The sequence below is a fragment of the Sinocyclocheilus anshuiensis genome, unplaced genomic scaffold, assembly GCF_001515605.1.
Source record: "Sinocyclocheilus anshuiensis isolate Anshui unplaced genomic scaffold, SAMN03320099.WGS_v1.1 scaffold50, whole genome shotgun sequence".
Classification (NCBI taxonomy): domain Eukaryota; kingdom Metazoa; phylum Chordata; class Actinopteri; order Cypriniformes; family Cyprinidae; genus Sinocyclocheilus; species Sinocyclocheilus anshuiensis.
The window spans coordinates 2,054,058-2,075,590 of record NW_015542382.1 but is presented as its reverse complement, the minus strand read 5'-3'; the positions used below and the strand labels follow the sequence as shown (position 1 = coordinate 2,075,590).

General features: G+C 33.8%; 1 protein-coding gene across 1 annotated transcript in view; it reads right to left on the bottom strand.

The window, feature by feature from the left end:
- LOC107692624 (dystrophin-like) overlaps positions 1-21,533 on the bottom strand; it is a 101,683-nt gene that overhangs the window by 21,388 nt on the left and 58,762 nt on the right. Inside the window, exons 48-61 of the mRNA XM_016491777.1 lie at positions 20,501-20,618; positions 19,508-19,719; positions 19,198-19,352; positions 18,562-18,751; positions 15,506-15,678; positions 13,965-14,121; positions 12,081-12,198; positions 11,729-11,997; positions 11,415-11,561; positions 10,319-10,397; positions 10,053-10,113; positions 1,519-1,580; positions 859-933; positions 511-712 (exon numbers count right to left, since the gene is read on the bottom strand). Coding sequence (XP_016347263.1) covers positions 511-712; positions 859-933; positions 1,519-1,580; positions 10,053-10,113; positions 10,319-10,397; positions 11,415-11,561; positions 11,729-11,997; positions 12,081-12,198; positions 13,965-14,121; positions 15,506-15,678; positions 18,562-18,751; positions 19,198-19,352; positions 19,508-19,719; positions 20,501-20,618 — 2,018 coding nt within the window. The remainder of the gene's footprint in view (positions 1-510; positions 713-858; positions 934-1,518; positions 1,581-10,052; positions 10,114-10,318; positions 10,398-11,414; positions 11,562-11,728; positions 11,998-12,080; positions 12,199-13,964; positions 14,122-15,505; positions 15,679-18,561; positions 18,752-19,197; positions 19,353-19,507; positions 19,720-20,500; positions 20,619-21,533) is intronic.

The window sequence follows — 21,533 nt, the reverse complement described above, 5'->3', positions numbered from 1 at the left end:
ATCTTCTTTAAATAACATAGCTTTGCAAGGCAATCTAGGTAAAAAGCAGACATAGAATGAAAAGACCTCCAAAGCTTTTCTCTCAGTTTACTCTGGGGGACAGACGGGGGTCTTCTGTGGAATCTACCACCTCCATGTTCAAACACGGCATGATTTATGGCTCAGTGTGATCCTACTAAGAAACATGCTGAGAACTGACTCCAACTCCAACTGATACTCTCTGACTCATATGTTCAGAGATTTAATGGATTAGTTCACCCCAAATTTAAAATTCTGTCATCATTTACTCAACCTCATGTTGTTACAAACTCGCATGACCTTCTTTCAATCAAGGATTTTTCTGATGCAATGCAGCAAGGACATTCTTCAAAATTTCTGTTTACTTTCCACAGAAGACAGCATGTCATGATTTGGAATGCTATCAGGGAGAGTAAATGATGACAAAATTTTAATTTGAGCTATTGCTTTAACATGTTAAACACACAAACAATAAAAAATGGTTGAACGTACGTATCATAAACATTGAGCAGCCAGTTGAGACACATGTCCACACACAGGGGCACGTTAACCAGGCTGCTGTGCTGCTGCTCCATACGGTCGTAGATGCTGGTCAGACAGTTGATCACTTGCATGATGTCCATGAATTGCTCGTTCTGTTTCAGATTGTGCTGCTCAAAGGCCTCACAGGCTGCAGACATACCCAGAAGATCCACTATGAACAGAAAAAAAGCAAAAGTTGCGAAAGTGTTGCTATGCTACAAAAGGAGGAATATTTTAGCTTACTGTTATCAGTAGGATGAATGTTCAAACTGAAAAAAAGTGTTGTGTGATCGCAAAGAGGAAATTTTGTGGACTTACAGCAGAGAGCTTTCTGCATTCGTCTGAGCTTCATTGCCGTCCTGTATGCCGAGAACCGTACGTTGTTGAGATCCGCTGTTTGGTGACAAATGTTAATTTTAGCAAACTGATCATGCAACATTTCATTACTGTCACAGTCAAACCTCTCATCTCTGCATTTGACTGTTTCAAATTTTGATCTTATTTGTTGGGTTCTGAAAAACAGGCAGCAGAAACATCAAGCTAGTTTCATCCAATTATTTTCTGCATTTTAAGTCCATTGATCAAAAATGTTTCGTCGAACAATCTGACATTTTATTCAAGGGCAATTACACTACCACAGATTCAAATACTGCAAAAGTGGGAGATATATCTACTTCATATTAGAGCTGGGAAATATGGTTCAGCCTTTCAATTTTATGTTTATTTACATACCAATATATTTATATATAAACATGTGATTTTACATCCACTGTTGCCAAGAGTAAATATGAAGACGTTAAATATACACTTATTATATCCTTGCTGAATAATTACTAAAACATTTTAATATACAATAAAATGCCACATGACGATCGCCATTAACAGTTTTGCGTGACAACAGTAATAAAAAAAATAAATGATTAATATTCAGCCATGTCCAGCCGTACTACATGCACATCAGATCTGAATCATGCCTACCTAATGACTGGTACAGTTCTGCCATCTTTGGGTGGTCCCAACATGTTGTTTGGTTCTGGTGACTGAAAGCATAAACATGATGAAATACAATAAACAGTACCTCTGTCTGAAAAAACATACTTTATAATAAATACCAAATGATGCTATACAACATCCATAAATGTGTTTATGACTCATATTTAGTGCTAGAGACAGTGTCATCCATATAGGGCAATACAGATTAAGACAAGGCCTTGAGTCATTTTACATCAAACAATAAGTCTGTGTAGTCTTCAAACTCAAGAATAGCTAAGCTATATTCTTCATCTTCAACAGATACTCTAACACATCTAATAAATCCATTAATGCAGGATTATCATGACAATGGCTAAAAACATACTAACTATAGTTTATTTACTCATCCTCATGTTGTTACTTGTGTTATTTTTGTGGAAGGCAGAATGTGAATTTAAAAGAATACCTTGCCTGGCCATTATTTTCAGTACAATGGAAGTAAATGAGAAATGGGGCATTACGCGGAGGAAAGAAAAAAAAAAGGCAGCATAAACGTATCAAAATTGGTCCATACGCAAAACAACTGTACCACTTCTAGGATACAGTTATGCTGTTTAGTGACGTTAGAGCCTCCATTTCTATTTCACTTTCATTATATTGAAAATAATGACCAGAATGTTCTTCAAAAACATCCCTTTTATGTTCCATGGAAAAAAAAGTCCCACAGGTTTGGAACAACATGAGGGTGAGAAATGACAGATCTTTCATTTTTGAGTGAACAATGCCTTTAAGAAAAAAACAAGGGATGAAAGGGACTTTTACAAGATGTTGTAATGTGTTTTCCCAGCAATATAATGCATAGGATTTTTAAAAAACAAACATTTTGTCACATTATGCCAGAAGTTTAAAGGTCTCTTCAGTAAAGAAGACTGAATAGGCAATGTGCCAAACCTAAAGTTATGCAAAGAATTGTGGACATGTTTGTGACTGAAACGCACTAAACTGCAACTTATCCCAATTAATAGTGGTCCTGTTGCATGTGCATTTGGCATTGACTGAAAGCATTTAAAGACTGATGGAACTTAAAGAGTCAAAAGCTCACCTCTGCCAAAAAATCATCTTGCGACTCGTAATCACTTTATCTGATATTTCCTATGAATAAATAGTTTGAAGTCCATTGTTTAGATCCTACTTCTGACCATGGGAGTAGTTCTGAGCATCGGAGTTATTGTACTGGGTCGTCTTTGTTTGAATCGTAAAAGAAGAGAGTTTAGATTTCTACATTCACAACAGTGCCTGTTTTGTTACAAGGGCTCTTAATGAATCCATTAGTGGAAATGCAATTTACACTACTAAGATGCCTTGTTTTGAAGTGTTGCTATGGACCGGGATGTTTTTGTGATTTTGGGTTTAAGCCAGCCAAGCAGCTCTGCAGAATTCTAATAAGGTTGAGAAACTTCAAAACTAATAAATTATACCCCAGACCCTACAGTGCTTTTAGGAGGAAGAAACACAAACTGGGGTTCCAACCATCAACAAAAAATTCTAAGCATTGTTTTTCAGAAGAAATATATTTTTTAAAAAGTCAAAGAGGTCGAAATGAAAGTATGAAAGGATTTTAAAAAAGGGTTGCAGAAAACATAGCATCTCTGAAATGCAAACATCATGGCGTGGAATCACTTTCACAATTGAATGGACCACTAAAAAAGTACCATAGTAATACCAATACCATGGGACTGTGACAGCATTTTTGTTAGGTATACTGTTAACCTGGAACATCTGTGAAACATTTATCTGAACTAACAAGATAAATGATATTTATAATACACATATTGCTATACTGATAGTAATATTTAAACCTGGTAAACTTGTATTTTTTTGAGTAATACACTGTATAGGTTTACTACCCATTATAGCCTGTTTATAACAGCGAGACTAATGTAAGCCTTCTAGTTCCTTAAACTCAATCATGGAACCATGTCAGCGGATTTTAAGGAAACACATGAAATGTGAATGCCGTCAGACTGAACTCATGTGTGAATGGCCTTCTGAATGGCTCTGAATTCATCAAAATGCATTGTTTGATGTCATGCATATCACAATTATTTTATTGTACTCACAGCCTCTTTTAACAGAAAGAAACAACAAGTACATGTAGATTTGTTATGACAACAAAAGTTTCTTTCTTTCCTTCCTTGCAATATGCACACACTTAATAGTTTGTTATAAATAAATCTAGATTCCCTGCTATGAAATATTATTCTTTGTGAAAAGTGCTATACAAATAAATCTGAATTGAAACAAAAATAGGCATGTCTCCTCAGGTTTTAAAATTAATAGAAAAAACGTTGTCAACTCAACACAGAGAAATATAACATATACATATTAGGCTACATAATACACTACAAATCAAAAGTTTGGGGTTGGCAAGATGTTTTTGTTTAATAAAAATCTTATGCTCACTATTAAGCCTGCACTTTTTTAAATCAAAAATTCAGTAACAACAATAAAATTGTGAAATAAAATAATGGTTTTCATATTTTAAAATGTAATTTATTCCTTTGATGGCAACGCTGAATTTTCAGCAGCCATTTCTCTGGTCTTCGGTGTCACATGATCCTTCAGAAATCATCCTAATATGCTTATGCTACTTAATATTTTAGTGGAAACTGATTCTTTGATGAATAGAAAGTTGAAAAGAACAGCATTTAACAATGCAAAAACCTTACTGTCACTTTAGGTCAATTTAAAACATCTCCTCTGAATAAAAGCACTAGAAGCTATTCAAATTTCTTAAAGTATTAATAATAATAAAAACAAAACTTACTGACCCCACACTTTTGAATGGTAGTGTATATATAATTACAAAAAAACAACAACAACATGTAGTACAATGACTCAACAAAAGCCAATTAATTAATTGCAATGTATTTAGGAAACATGTTGTCTTTATCATGCTTAATATTTCTTCCGAAGAAGTATAATACGTTTCTGTACACATCATAATATATAGGCTTATCCGTCTTCGTATTTTAGGAAGGGGTAATCTTTGACATCAAAAAGTTTGAAAACCCCTAACATACACAATTTGTGGGCACCACAGGCAGCTCTCTATGCTTTCATACCCAGTCAGTATCTGGCAGCGCCCTCTAGGTCCAAGTAGTCTCGGTAGAGCATGCCAATGGCCTGATGGCAATTTTCCCACCGAGATCTCCATACCTGCACATCTCAAAGCGGTGCATGAGCGGAAGTACAGCAGTAATGTGGGTTTGGACAAGAAGGAGGAATGTCCACCTACATGCATGCATGCATTAACAGCACAGGGTACCCACACAAACACGCATCACGCAGACGCCTCTAATTGTGGCTCTTGTTTATGGTTGAATGCAAACGCAGCCGTAAGTATGTGGTTAACCAAAACAGTGATCTACTGTGTGGCATAACGTTAACTTATGGGAAGCGCACGAATATGGGGGAGACTGAAAGGCCAAGCCTCGTTATCAACATAAGGATTTCCAATCAAATACAGCTCAAAAACATACATGACAATATGAACGCCGCGTTAGGTTGATCAATCTGCACGCTGCAAGAAGGGCACAGCAGGAACAATCGATGTGTTTGGCATTGGAAAAATAAACAAATCAAGCGCTGAACGGGCATGTCGTTAACCCCGGCTGCGATGGCTCCATGTAAAAACCGAACAAGCACCTGCTTAGCTTTAACGTTAAAGAAAACGAGAACGGCAAAGAAGCAGCGGTTATACGGCAGATGGGCGAATGCAAAACTCCTCGGCGTCCTCTAACGTACTCGCACGAGCCGACATTTATTCGGGTTTGCATTGCACTTACTTTCTCAAGTTCTCCCTCATCTCGCCTCTCTGTAATCGGCGAATCCAAAGTGTGTATTTTTAAAATCCCGATGGTTCGATGTTGTTCGGGGCGAATCACCTCCGCGGTGTTCCCTCTCTACAGGGGAAAAAGCATCCGACTTCCCTGCGATCTCCCTCAGCCAGAGCGGCTCAGACGAGGCGGAGCTTTTCCTCCAGCTCCCTTCCCCCTCAAACTCCTCTCGATTTCTCTCTCTCTCTTTCGCTCACTTACAGGCTGTGCCTCAAAACATAGCATGCCGCCAACCTAGACCGCATTTTAGGGTACCGCTGTGGAAATCGTTTAAATAAAGGTATCCGACAAAATACAGATTCTTAAAAATGCTGGAATGTAACGCGCCTATTATACAGTCGGTTCAAACGCGCCGGTGTGATTCGATACATTGTTCGTGCAATGTTCAAACGCTCTTGTAATACTCAAGTGAACGTCTGAACTTTCAAATGTTCAAAAATGCTCAATTAACTGTAAACTCGCGACTGATGCTGAAAATGCTCGAATAAATCATTCGAACGTACTGATGATCAGTATTGGGGGTAACGCATTACAAGTAACGTGAGTTACGTAATCATTACTTTTTTCAAGTAACTAGTAACGCATTACTTTTTAATTTACAAGAAAATATCTGAGTTACTTTTTCAAATAAGTAACGGCAGTTACTTTTTTTTCCCATTTATTGATTGCAAGCTCTCCTGTCCCCTTGTTGCGAGAAATCGGGAGTAAGATGTTACTTTAGTTCTAGAATAAATGTGAACATGCATTAATTAATCTCACTCACTCACAAAAAAAAAAAATCCGATTTAGTTTTCCTCAAAATTAATAAAAACAGTTAAAAGCAACTCAGAATATGACTCAAAGCTGCAATAATTAAATATGTTAAATAATACAAATATCCTTTATGTATTTAATCCCCCTTATTTTCTGCTGACCTTCAGTGATCCAATTCAACCATACTAATAAGCAAAAATGACACAAGATAAACTAATATTTCTTATTTTTTTTTATTGCTGAAGAGTGTTGAACTTTCTTCTTCTGTGTTCTACTGTACAGACGTGAATTTGCATTTCCTTCAGCCTGAGGCTTTTGGTGTGAAAGGGCTTTTATATTTGCCAAAAATATAACTTTTTATATTAAAAACAAACAAGCAAGCCCAGCCCAGATTTAAAAAGTAACGCAAAAGTAACGTAACGCATTACTTTCAATAAAAAGTAACTAAGTAACGTAATTAGTTACTTTTTTAGGAAGTAACGCAATATTGTAATGCATTACTTTTAAAAGTAACTTTCCCCAACACTGCTGATGATTTCCATAATGTAATAAAACGTTTGATTGTGCCTATGAAGCAAAAAAAAAAATCGAACCAATAAAACAGAAAACGCTCAAATCAAATGGTCGAAAAAAATTAAAACGTTCGCCAATGATAGTCAAAATGCTCGATTAAAAATCTACGATGAAAAAAATGTGAATGAATGGAATGTTGCAGGAGTGTTAAACACTGCACTGAACTATTTGGCGAATCACACTGTCGTCGAATCGAACATTATGTGAAAATAGTTAAATGTCGGAATGCAACAAAAATGAGAACGAAAATGCTTTAATGGAATGTTCTAACGCTCCTATTATGCTAAAAACAATAAATTCCGCGTTCGCACGCTACCGTGATTTGCCAAATTGTTCAATGCAACGTCTGAACACTTCTCCTGCAATAAAATGCTCAAAAAGAACGTCTGAACTTGTTAAAAAATGCCTAATCAACTGCATAATCTCGCCATTAATACCGAGATATGCTTGAATTAAATATTAACATTCTGATGATTTCCATATGCTCAGATCAGATGCCTGAACGTAAAAAAAAATTGCACCAATAATACGAAGAAAAAAAAAAACCTCAAATCAAATGGCAAAAAAAAAAAGTCTATTAGCCTATGGTCAAAATTCTTGAATTAAATAGTCTTTGTGAAATAAATAAACAAACAATTCTGGATCCAATATTCAAACATATCTATGATTAAAAAAATCATTAAGGCAGGCAGCTCACTGGGATTTGAGACAACCACTCAGTGTGGAAATGATCAGTATTTACTGTCTTGTAGTGGAGGGCTAGATGGGTTATTTATTCTCTGACAAAAGCTGGTGCTACAGTGCCGGAATCTTATTGCATTAGGCTTACATTTTGCATAAATTCTAAATAAATCGTGATCCACATAATATGCAATAGTTTGCTTAATGTATTGGATGGGATGGAGTTCATGAAGTTTATGAGTAAAAAGCCTATAAAAAGTTTATGGGTAAAATATTTCATTGGATAACACTTTTATAATAACTTTCATTAACGAACATTTAGATCACTACTGTACATATATAAATGCCATGAAACTTGGATTCATACGTATATTTCATATAAATGAGTGAATGAACTACTGATCTGTTAAGCATTAATGTTTGTTGATGACTTATTAATGAAAGTTATTATAACGCGATCCCCTTTTTGTCCTGCAGCTTATCATATGCAATAGGCGGGAAATAACAAATTCTAGTGCCATCTGACTGCAAGTACTGCTCCGCTTGACCAGCATTAATGACATTCATAATCTATGACAGCATCATTAAGAGTCAGTTCTCTCCTACTTGAAGTCAGATTCATGCACTGCCATGAGCATAAATGCTGCCCTGAATTTATATGAAGGTTGTGCACATACTTTAAAGATTAAATTAAATACTGTATGCCAAGCGAGTGAGTAATAACATGAATTACATGCTGGGGGGGTTTCAGCTTGGTTGTTTCGAATTGATCTGTTATAGAGAAAGCCTGGCATAACTGGCTCAGGAAAATGAAGACACCAGTTAACCACATAATCACATGACCATTTCTGAGGATGATATAGATTTTAAGCCACACAAGTGATGAAATCGCTATACTGGAATTACTCTTATTATAATCTTATGTACACTCATTTTCAGAAGTGTGGGGTCAATAATTGTTTATTTTTAATTAAGAATTTCTTGAAAGAAGTCTCTTATGCTCACCAAGGCTGCATTTATATGACCAAAAATACAGTAATATTATGATATATTTTTTTTATAATTTAGAATAACTTTTATATTTGATATAATTTTTTTAAATTTTTTATATTTTGATATATTTTAAAATGAAAATGATCCCTGAAAGACAAAGCTGAAATTTAGGCAGTCATTACTCCAATCTTCACTGTCACATGATCCTTCAGAAATCATTCTAATATGCCGATTTGATGCTCAAGAAACATTTCTCATTATTATCAATGTTGAAAACAGTTGTGCTGCCTAATATTTTTGTGAAAACAGTGATAGATTTTTTCGATATTCTTTTATGAGTAGAAAGTTCAAAAGAACAGCATTTATTTGAAACAGAAATCTTTTGCAACATTATGAATCACTTTATTGTCACTTGTGATCAATTTAATGCAACTTTGATGAATAAAACTATTAATATATTTAAAAAATCTTACTGATCCTATACTTTTAAACATTATTGTATGTATATATGAGGTTATTGCAACTTGTAAGCAAGACAAGTGGGATGAGATGTGCCGTTTTAAGTTTTCCTCTAGGCAAAGAAAAATCAGATAGAAGTGAAAGCAATACTCATAATTATATTGCAGGATGTCTGCTATAGTATCTACTGAAACAAGAAGCATCTATATCATATAGCTATGGAACATAACTTCTAAAAATGTGCTAAGCTCTGCATGTCAGGGGGTATATTGAACAGTTTGAACAATTCACTAAGGCCTTATTTTGCAAAACATTATTCACATTTTCATAAATCAGCCATCAGGTTTAAAATCCAGAATATTTTAACATTCTGTAATATCTCCTGCATTTTGATGTAAAACTTGCTATCACCATTTGTTGAGCTACTAACAACTTTTTCTCACAGGTACTATTTTGGGGAAAAAATGCTTAATTTAATAACTCACGACTAACCTAGGGTCAAATAATATACATGGTTATATACATTGGTAATTTAACATGTATGAATATAGGTACTGTATATTTTTGACCTTGGATAAGATTGCTTTGACATGAAATTCATTATAGAAACTTTGAAAAGCATTTCTACATTGCAGAAAAAAAATTATATTAAAATAAAATGCTATTAGCAAAATCTTTCAGTCACCAGGGCTGACATTTTACTCGTATGCTGTTTAGTTTTATACCTACACACATTTATGTATCACTTATTACAAATAGCAAAAATATATGATTGGTTATCTGTTTGAATGCAACATTTGTATTTGCACTTTTATATAAAGTATAGAACATTAAAATGGAAACTGCCAAACTTCCTGGTTTAATATGAAGAACAGTATTTCTGAGACTCGCTCACTCAGTCATCTGTGCGCACAAGTTCTCAGCTATATGTGATGCATGCTGCTACATGCATTGGCAGAGCCTAATTTATCATCTCAGATTATTCTGCACAAATTTTCCAGGGTGATATCTCTGTTCGGAAAAAAGGTCATGGAAAATCACTTTTCTTTGGTAGTCTGCCGCCAGCTGTGATATATTTCTTAGTCTGGGAGCTTTCATAGTGTTGAAATTCAATTTGTTAATTCAGTGTGGACCTTGAATGTGCCTGACATCAACATGTGGGCTGAGTTTGGGAAGACTTACTTGATATAGTAGGGGACATTGTTGGGTGAAATGGAGCGTTCAAGAGGGCTTTCAACGGACGCTGTGTGCAGAGAAGAAAACCCGTTCATGTTACCTTGATTTCAAAAAGCCCTTTCTATGCAAACACTTCTTCATTTGGTACATGACACATTTTATGTACAGTAACTGACTTGACAACTAAATACACAGGATTAGTATATAAGTGCAATGTTATGACATTTCAATACTCATAAGATTGCAAAACAGAACAACACAAACACACTCACCATGTAAGAAATTCTGAGACTGGGGCCCCAAGTCCTTATAGGCTGTGGTCATCTGGGTCAGATGTTCCTCGATGGAGATCTAAAAACCACAGAACAGACAGAAAAGAGGGACTAGAATTAATTTAGAATTTTAGTATCATTTATACAGCATTTTATTATTTATAACATTTTGAATTAGCTTTTATTTATATTTTGAGTTTTCATTTTAATTGAAGCTTTTCTAATTTAATTTTGTCGTTTTTATTAAACAGTTCTATTAAGCTTTCATTTTTTTCCAGTTTTAGTTAAGTTGTAATTTAATTTTCTAAGTTTACATTTTTGATTTACTATTTTTATTTTATTTTAGGTTTTCAAAAGCTTTTCAGCATTTCAATTAACAGAAATGATTTTTAAAAGTTTTAGTTGACAATAACAACACTCACAGAAGGAAACAATGACAGCAATGGACAAGAAAACAATTTTAAAAGAAAACCGTTTTTCTTTAGAATATTTCATCATGATTGTTTTTATGTTTCTGTCCTACTTCCTTTTATTAAATAATGCCTTTCTGTGTCCTTTGTCAAATCTCTGAAGGACAGATCATTTTTGTGATCTGCTTGTTGCATCTATTGTTGACATGTACACTTTTCTACAACTTCCCAAAGATTGAACCGTATTTTTTTATTCTTTTTGTTTCAGAAACTAAATCTGTGACCTGACTAGATTTATAAATAGTTGATCCATTGGAATGAGTGTCATTTTAAATGTAACATGAAATCAAAACTACTTTGTTTGTACAATTTCCTAACTTTATTCTCAACAATTAATTGGTGCATGTTATTCCAAATGAACACTAGTTTGTCTTTGTAATCTTTAATCAAAATGTAATAGCCCATGTTGGCTACTGGATAATGTTAACCAATAGCCAAATAGCTATTTAGGCATTGTTTTGGCATAATTGCTCCATATAGGTATGGGACAGTCAATCAGTTCCCAATGGATCAAATCGAGTCCCTCATTTCTTGTTAAACATGGCCTTTTGCTTGAAAATGCATAAGATTACGTCGCAAAACATCAATTTACATTGACTTTAAATAAGAAGAACAAGGATGGATACCTGCAGGAGCCTCCATCTCATGTTGAGGTCATCAATTCTACTCAGGTTGTCTGGAGAAAGTTGAATGTCAGGTGGTCGAAATGTGGAAGCCAGTTGGTTCACCTGATTTACATTATCCTGGATGGGAGCAATCTCCTCCTGGAACACCTGAAAAAATACATAAAATATTGATGCCTTTTGGCAAAAATGCTAAATATATATATATCATGGTATAAACATGTTACTCCAAGGTGCTTCAAATAATACCATGGTATTGCCACAGAACATGTCCAAAACATCTTATCCCTTATAACATGTACCATGAGGACACCAACCTTTACTCTGTCTATGTGGTTTTGCAAATCATCTATGAGCAGGTCCCCAACAGGCTTCCAAGAATTCTTCACGGTCTCAGCCTGCCGTAGCTTGAAGTCCAGCTGATCCTGGGCATCCTGGAGCTCCATCAGCCTTTCCATGGCCAGTTCCAGCTGTTGCTGCCAGTCAACGGCAGCTGCACCCAGATTCTTCCATCGCACCGTTACATCCTCCACTTCTTTACGCAATATGCGGCCCACATTTTGAACCCTCTCCTCAGGACTTACATCTGGGCAGCATACAATAAGTATAACAGGTTATAGCATCTAGAATTTCTTGTATTGGGCATATGTGTAAGGAGAGATTTCATACCCTTTTGTCCAGGCCTCTGTTTCAGACCCTCATGAGGCATCTCAGCAAGGAAGGTTTTAGCATTGTCGAGTGTTCCATTGATTACTGGTTCTTTGGCAACCAATTCCCTTCTGAAGCCCTATGAAAGCATGAGGACTTGCTATCAAGTACTATATGTCATAAGGAGGGGAGAATATTTCTGCAACTCTAGCACATATGTGAAAACCTGCATCTTATTCACATACTGTACCCCCCCTGCAGTCACACTTAACCAGGTGCTATTTGTGCTGGTATAGTGACGCCTCATGCATATTTAAATGAATCCATTGTCATTCCTTCCTGGGCAAACATGCCTACTTCCTATGCAAATAGGGCACATTATAGAATGCACTGGATTCACAAATATCAATACAGCAGGATGCAATTAACACAGTACTGTTACCAATGTTTGTGTACATTTTCTAGTGATCCTTGTGTGAAAATTTTACTGCTCAGATCTTTCAGCCATTTTTCTGGGCACATTTCCATGCAATACAAACTGTCATCAACTGTTTCTACATCATTACATGATATGCATAATTCCTTCAAAGAACCAGGTGCTAAAATAATGCAGACGTTGCATGCCAGTGTTGCTACCTAAAACAACAAAAATATTTTTTGAAATAAAATAAAATGTTTAAATACTAACATTACTAAAACGGAGATCAAAATAAAGCTAAATAGAAATATTAAGAAATTATTAAACACGACAAAAAATTAAAACTGAAAATATAAAATAGTTTAATGAATACTATAATATTATATAAATAATCCTAAAATAACAAAAATCCCATGTGACACTATCAGTGGACACGTTTCATTCATTATTGTTTTTATGAACAAACAAACCCTAAAAATTACATGATCTCAACCATTAAAATAAAAAATATAATAACAACCTCTGTAAGATATAAAAGAAAGTTGATCATTATTATTTTCTTATTTGTGAAAATGTTTCTGTTTTGCATTTTTCTAATTGTAATAAAATATTTTATTCTTAATTATATTATTTGAGTGAAAGGTTGAATTGATAATTGTCACTTTTACATGAATGACAGCAGCATTTGAGTTGCATGAAGTCCACAAGTTTAGGTAATAATAGTAATAAATTTTATTTATAATGCTCTTTTCTCACACACAAAGCGCTACAGCAGCAAATACAAGTGAAAATACAGGATTGCAAAATTGAATACAATTTAAATAAAAACCTCATGTTCAAGTTATCTAGTATGATTTTAGAATGATCCAAACAGTGTCCTGTTTCTCAACAGATGCAAAGAAATCCGACCGTTTATGAAACGGTTCAACACCATATATTTAATATGCAAAATTTATACCACAACGTTTCTGTTTTCAAACTTTATTTCCAAGTAAGAGTGGGAAAATAAATTCTAGGTTTTCACTGCAGTCTCAGACGTTTGCTCAGACACAGCACAGCAATGTCAATTTATTTAATAGTTTGCAAAAACTTTGTTCAATTAAATTTGTGCTGAGACTTTCTTTGCAGCTCCTACACACATGCCAGTTTACTTCCCAGTTAACTGCACCTGTAGAGTGTGACAGTGACTCGTGCTCACTGAGCTCCCTACACTAACTACTCCACGACCGCATCCTGTTTACAGCGGCCCCTGACAGCTGATGGCCATCAGCAGATGTTAATTGGTCCGCACAACCATGCAAAGAGACAAGGGACTTTGCACCTCTCCTACGCAAGATATCATCTCCATCTGTTTAAATATTTAACAAGAACAGACTCCGATAATGATCACACTTGGGCGCAACAAAAGACCGAATGCATAAATCACGTCTCGAACGTCATTCCTCATGCTTTCAGTGAGGGGCGAAGAGGATGCGTCCTGGACTCACCTTGTGCGTAAGTAGTTGTTGGTGCACGGTCGGCACATCGCCCCCTACTGGCTTCTGCTTTTCTAGCTCCTCCCTCTTCAGCTGCAGCCAGTTGAGCAGCTCTTGTAAGGACATGTGTAAGTGTTTCCACTGATCCACACCTGCATCCAGATAGGGCCTGAGGAGTCGAATGGATGGTGAGATGCGACACTGTCAAGTGTTAAATTACAAACACCACTAGAGAGCACCATACTGTCAGACTGCAACTGAATTTTACAAAGGATGTGCTGGATAAAGGAGGAGATTCGAGAAATCTTTGAATCTTGTATTTGAATATGCATGAACATTAAAAAAGCTTTTACCAGCTCTGTCTTTTACCAAGGCAAATGTGGTTCTAGGAGTTGCTATTTAGCACTAATGGAACTCAAATTTGCATTCAAACATCATGAATTCAGACCTTATGTGAAAGTATTGCAGATTCTGTCTGGATAAAAATTGCAGACTTGAAAGCAAAACTACAAGATTTGTACATTTGCTGGAAATATGAGTGGTGCAAAACACACCAACATGATGCTAAGTTGTTGACACGGTGTTATACATACAAAATAATTATAAAAATAAGACAGAACTATATTACAGTTGTAAATTATAATTTAATGACACTTTTGAAAATGTATGGGTGTTTGTGAATGAATATAAAAATATTCATAATTTAAATTATGATTATTATTAGTAGTAGTAATATGTTCTAACTATTAAAACAAATAAACATAAAATAGTGAATGATAAATATTATAAAAATAAGACAGAAATATATTACAGTTGTAAATTATAATAATTTAATGACACTTTTGAAAGTTTATGGGTCTTTATTAATGATAATAATAAAAAATATTCATAATTATAATTATGATTAAGTAGTAGTAGTAGTATGTTTTAACTATTAAAACAAATATTATAATATTATAATACATAAATAATAAATTATAAATATAAAGACAAATATAATATAGTTGTAAATAACAATGTAAAATGTAATTACATTTAAAAAAAATATTACAATAGACAAAGTTCTTTTCAATATTAGTGTTTACTGTATTTTTTTAGCACATAAATGCAGCCTTGGTGAGCATAAGCGACTTCATTAAAACATTTCAAAATCCAACTTTTGACAGATATTGTGTGTGTGTGTGTGTATATATATATATATATATATATATATATATACACAATATATATACATACACTGTATATATGCACACACAAAAATAATCATTCATTCATCATTAATTTCTGTAATACAAATTATCCAGGCAAATAACATGTCAAATAATAATATTTAATGTTAGGGAAACCTAGCATTAAATTGTTAGTAATGCCTTGCAAGCAGGACTAAAAATATGCCGGCTTATACTTTATATTTAAAGTCAAATAAATGCAATGGTTTGCACATAGTATTACACAGGCCTGGGGCTTATATATGATCACATTATTTTTCAAAGCCCGTTTCTGCTCAGCGTGAATTTTTCCCGGGTTAAATATAGATGATTAATTTGTCTTACCTTATACTCATAACTTTGTTACACAACTCATGCCACCGATGCCCCATGTCATCAAGCCGTTTTTGTAGCACCACGGCATTGTCTGTTCCCTCCAGAGATGACACGATACGCTGTCCGTTTTCATCTAATGAATGGTATATCTCCCGGTGGGCATCAATCTCTGCCTGGAGATCCTGCAAGGATTAAAAGAGGTCACAGACATCCAAGTTACAGTTCACCATGTGATTAGGGATAAAGAGTTTCTTTTACTTCTCCTGATACTTGTTACATCTACTGTGTACATGCTAACAAGATATACTTTTGGAACATGTTTTGCTCTAATCGAATATAACATGCCACAGTAATAGTCATGTTGTAAATTATTTTAAACGGGAACACTAGCATTGCATTGAATTGTATTGAATAAAATAAAATTAAATTAAAAATTAAGTGTTATTTTAGTATCATTGAGGTATTATAATTTTTTTTTTTTATATTTTAATTAGTTTACATTTTTTTATTTTCCATTGTCATTTTAATTTTAGTTGAAGTTTTAGTAATTTTGTTGTTTTATAATTTGTATTAGAAAAAAATATATGTCTATATAGTTTTTATACATTTTTATTCTTGTTTTAGTCATTTAGAACATCAAGTTGAACTAAATGTAAATGAGAAATTTTGCTTTATTTCATTTCAAGTAACAAAAAATTATTTTTAGTTTTAGTCAATTACAATAACCCTGAATATAATATAAAATAATATGATATGATATAATATATACCTTCAAATCTTGATATTGATTTAAAGACAAAATCAATAGTCAATAATAGTTTCAGATGTTATCACTGCTCTCATTAATAAAAAAATTGAATTTTTAGACATATTTGAGTATTTTACATATTTTATTAGTAGCGCAAGTCAGCAGCATTTCAAAATTCATGTGCTTTAAATGGAAATCTATTTTATCACCATCTTTCACAAATCACCATGCATTGATACATTCAAATACTTTTTTTTTTCCCATTATTTGAGAATAGATTAATGGAATACCGTTAACAAACCAACAATTTTCATGCATTTTCTCTGACAACATTTTAAGTGTTTGTTCCCATAGTTTGAGATGGCACAAACCAATTTCATTCAAAGTCATGATGCAAGCCAAACAAATCCAAAGTCACGAAGCAACTGTGAAGCTGACAGTGAAGATCAAACCTTAACATGATACGTCTTCCTGTGCAACATATCCAATGAACGAGCGACATCAAATGAATGGAAAACAGCCCGTCTGACTGTCTGCAGCGACAATCCTTTAATTCCCCACCATGTGGACGTGTCTGACGCGAGGCGAAAACGAGGGAGAAAGGGACACCGTGAGGATGAGAGCGAGGAAATGTATTCTGTGACCATGTGTCTACATGCGATGTGAAACGAGCTGTAGAATGCCAGTCGCGGAGGCACACTGGCCCTGTTGTTTGGGACGCGAGTGGGCACTGCGAGTGAGGAATGGGTCAGAGCTGGTTTTCTGGGAGAACAGAGGCTTCTCTTTATAGCCCACGTCTTTGTCTGCCTCTTCATATTTAACTGCGTCTCTGCACTGTTGCCAAATGCACATATCTCCCATACCAGTGAGCAGCGGGCGACCTGGACAATGGACCCATCAGTTTACTCTGCTTTCCTAATAAATAACACTTAAACTCCTGAGAGCTGATAATGGGAATGGAGTTTAACATTATTTACTCTTCAGTAATACTGTTATGGTGTTTATGTCCTAAAACCCCAGAAAAACAGAACCGCATTAAACACTACTCTGTACAACTGTTTAAATCTAAGGAGGAGTGCTGTCCTATCTGTATTCTAATGCAGAAAAGCTGCAGGCGGATAATGTTATAAAATGTTTTAGAAAAGTGTGTATGTATACTTTTTTATTTTTTTTTATTTTAATTTATATTAGTCACAGATGTCTGTGATATTAAAACCAAAGCGGATTAGCAATTTAGCGCAAATTTTCACTAAGGAGTGAACACTGTAGGTTTCCCAAATGGGGTTCATGAGGAAACTGCAGGGTGTTTGCGAGTTGATGAAAAGCGAATTAATTATATTGAATGGAAAACTTAAATAAATAAATAAACGGGGCTGCATGAGGCAATTATCAAATCAAAGGCTTCAATTCAATGAATTAACTGTATAGTCTGATGTAATAATAATAATTAATAATAATTATTATGTATTTAATAATAATTAATATTATTATTATTATAGTCTGATGTGCTGCATGATTCACAGTGAATTATTGTAATTATAAAATATTATCAAAGTTTTATTTTACAGTACATTTGTCATTTACAACAGTAATATATTTCTGTCTTTATTTTTATAAATATTTTAATTTTTTTTTAATAATAGTTAAAACTATAGTTATAAAATAATAGTTACTAATAACTATTAAAATTATTATTATTTGACATCAGAGAATCTCCAAATGTATTGTTCAATTATTGTAATTTACAACTATAATATATTTGCCTTTTAATAATTTGTTTATTATTTTAGAATTATTTTTAGAATAGTTAAAATATTCTACTACTAATAATAATCTCAATTACAACTTGTATTATTATTATTTGTAGTAGTATTAGTAGAATTGACATTACAGAACCATGAACATTCAAATGTGTTGTTAAATTATTATAATTTACAACTGTGTATTACTGTCTTTATTTTTAGAATTATTTTATAAATAATAGTTAAACATACTACTACTACTAATAACATTAAATAATTAAAATTATTTATCTTTTTTAAATGATTATAATTATTATTAACGGAGAACCATAAACATTCAAATGTGTTGTTCAATTACTGAAATAATAACTTAAAATATCCGGGGGTACTTCAACAAAATATTTTATGTCTAAGAGGACTCACAAAAACAAAAAACTGGAAAGCCTGGAGTAGGGTTTCTCTCATCAATGCATGTGGGTAGCAGGAAATGTAAAACCTGGACTGGAGCTGGAACAGGGTGCCTAAATTCTTTAAACAAAGAGAGAAAATTGCTGTGATATGGAAATACCGCTTACCTGCCATTGCTCAAGTAAATGCCGCACTGTGGCAGGGTTTTCCAGAAGTCCCTCCTTAAACGTGGCATCTTGTAAGACATTGGCTGTGGTTTCTGCTTCAGTTAGCCAATTAAGGAATTTCTCCAGGTCCAAGTAGAAATGCTGCAACTGTCGCAGTCCGGCTTCCAGATCTGCCTCCTTGTCCCCTGCACTGAAAGGGAAATGACTTCATTATTATATAGAAACAAGGCTAAATTAAGTAGTACCTTAACATACTTAAACATTTAATACATGTTATTATTAGATTGTTAAATCTGGTGGTAACAAATGCTTTAAACATCAAACCACAGAATCTTGAATGGCACACAATTCTCCTGAAAGCAATTGCACCTTTGAAATAACCTCTTATGCACCCTCACTGTGTCAGCAGTGCATTATTTTCAGACTCAACAATACCACAAATACTTCCTTTCAGGGAGAATGTTATTATATGTCATTCCACTAGTTCAGGGGTAGGCAAGTTCGGTTCTAGAGAGCCGCAGTTTTGATTAGGGTTGGAGCTGAACTCTGCAGGACTGCGGCTCTCTAGGACCGAACTTGCCTACCGCTGCACTAGTTGGTGATACTGAAAAATCAAAGATTTAAACAAAAGCTCACCGCTTTTTGATGTTGGCCCAAGCTAGATTCATGCTCTCAGTCATTTGTTTAACTTTGCTTGTGTCATCGTCTGCATAAAGGGTCAGTAGTTTGTTTGCTAGCTCATTGGTGACATTCATCTGAGCTTGCCCCTGCTGGATATCCTTAGAAAGTTGCTGCAATATAATAATACAGCATTTATTTGTAGTAATCAAATCACATGCATTCATCTGCAGTTCATTCAAGGAACACAAGCACACCGACTCGAGTTTATTTCAGTTTCTCGCTTGTGTTCTCTCATGAAATAGATACTGTGTTAATTCTACATTACCTTGACATCTGCATTTTGGCCTTTTAAATCATCAGCACTGTGAGAAACCTTTTTCCAGCTCTCCAGTTTTTCATTGGCTTTCTTAATGAGAGGCTCCACCCTTTTTCTGGCCTCCAGCCAATCGCTGGAGTCCTTATACATGTTCTGCAGTTGAAGGACCCTGTCCGTCAGCTTGGCGTGGGAATCTTCCCAGTGTGCCTGTAATTTTTCAACTTGAAATAAAAGACAGAAAGTTTCTAAAGAACAAGTCTGAAAATCATAGACATAGTTCATATAATGGTCTATAAAATGAAATGAATTATTTGTCTAATTATTTTTGAATGAATAAATAAATTGATTGATTGGTTGGTTGAAAGACTGATTGTTTCTCACAACCAAATATAATGCCATTGTTTAACAACATTTTTACTTTTAAAATTTTATTTCCGAAAAAAAAAAAAAAAAAATTGTGGCCATACAAAAATCATAGACATAGTTCATATAATGGTCTATAAAATGAAATGAATTATTTGTCTAATTATTTTTGAATGAATAAATAAATTGATTGATTGGTTGGTTGAAAGACTGATTGTTTCTCACAACCAAATATAATGCCATTGTTTAACAACATTTTTACTTTTAAAATTTTATTTCCGAAAAAAAAAAAAAAAAATTGTGGCCATACAAAATTTATTTATATTTTTTTTTTTGTATGAGCAACAAGATATTACACCAGATATTACATAATTTTTTTAAAATAAATCCAAACGCTTAAACTCTTTTGTCTTACAGTATATTGTAGTTTGTGTTCAATAGTGTTGTCTTATAACACTATATGACCTTGAGATGCCTGTTAAGACACAATCCTTGCCAACAGTCATTGTTTACTTTCTGCATTACTTCTGAGATTTAGTTTTCCGTCAAGCCGTAACAATGTTAGAACCTTCATATCATCACAAATACAGTGTATTGCTGAGAGAGAATATGGATATGGATGAGGCAAAGCTGACTTACTGCGGTCTGTAATGGTTGCCCGTGTCTCAGGGTTATTGGTTTTGTTCTTCAGGTTCTGAGCCGCAGTGATTTGTTTGTTCAGCAGTGGGCATCTTTGCTCCATGTCTTGCAATGTTGACTGTTAAATCACAGCAGAGAATTATTTTACTACAGAGTTGTGTGGGATCTTGTGGTCTCATGAGGCCACTATGTGAGGTAAAAGAGCCATACTGTATATTTTTTGTATTATGTTAGTACAACAAATATATTTTGGTGATATTGCTGGTCATTATATTGGTTTATAGTTTTATATTATATTGGTGATTAGTAATAATAATATTACTAGGGCTGTCAATTTAACGTTAATTTGGTGTGATTAAATATGGAAAAAACGTTTGTACCAGTAACGTTACATTTTTTAAGTCATTTCACATTGCATGCAGTTGCTGATGATCATGATACAGAACGACTGACTGTGTGACTGAATGTAACCTATTAGAATGCAGTTATGTGAGCTTAAAATTCAAGACATGGGAGCAAAAATAAATAAATATTCAATATATTAACATTTTTTTTTATTTCCTTTAAAACCTATAAATCTCATAGCATTATTTAGGCAATTCTAAATACTGTCTGTGTAAATATACCTAAATGATTATGCTAACACTGTAGCCTAAAACGTTTTTGTAATATCTATCCAATGCTTTTCTCATTTAACACAATAATGACTTAATATCTAATAATAATACAACATAATAATTACTTAAAAATACAACATTACAATATTATAGTGCAATTTAAATAATTAAATTATTCAATAATGTTTTGTATTTTTTTAATTGAACAGTATTATATATATATACATATACAGTATATATATATATATATATATGGGAAAAATGGTTTAAGCATAAAAACAATAAGTGTAATACTGCTTTAAATTGTTGTTGTTTTTCCCAAATTAAATTTATTAAAAATTAATAAAGTTTTCTGTTTAATTTAATTGCAATTTTGTTTTTGTTTTTCCGAGCAAAAAATAAATATCATACATTTA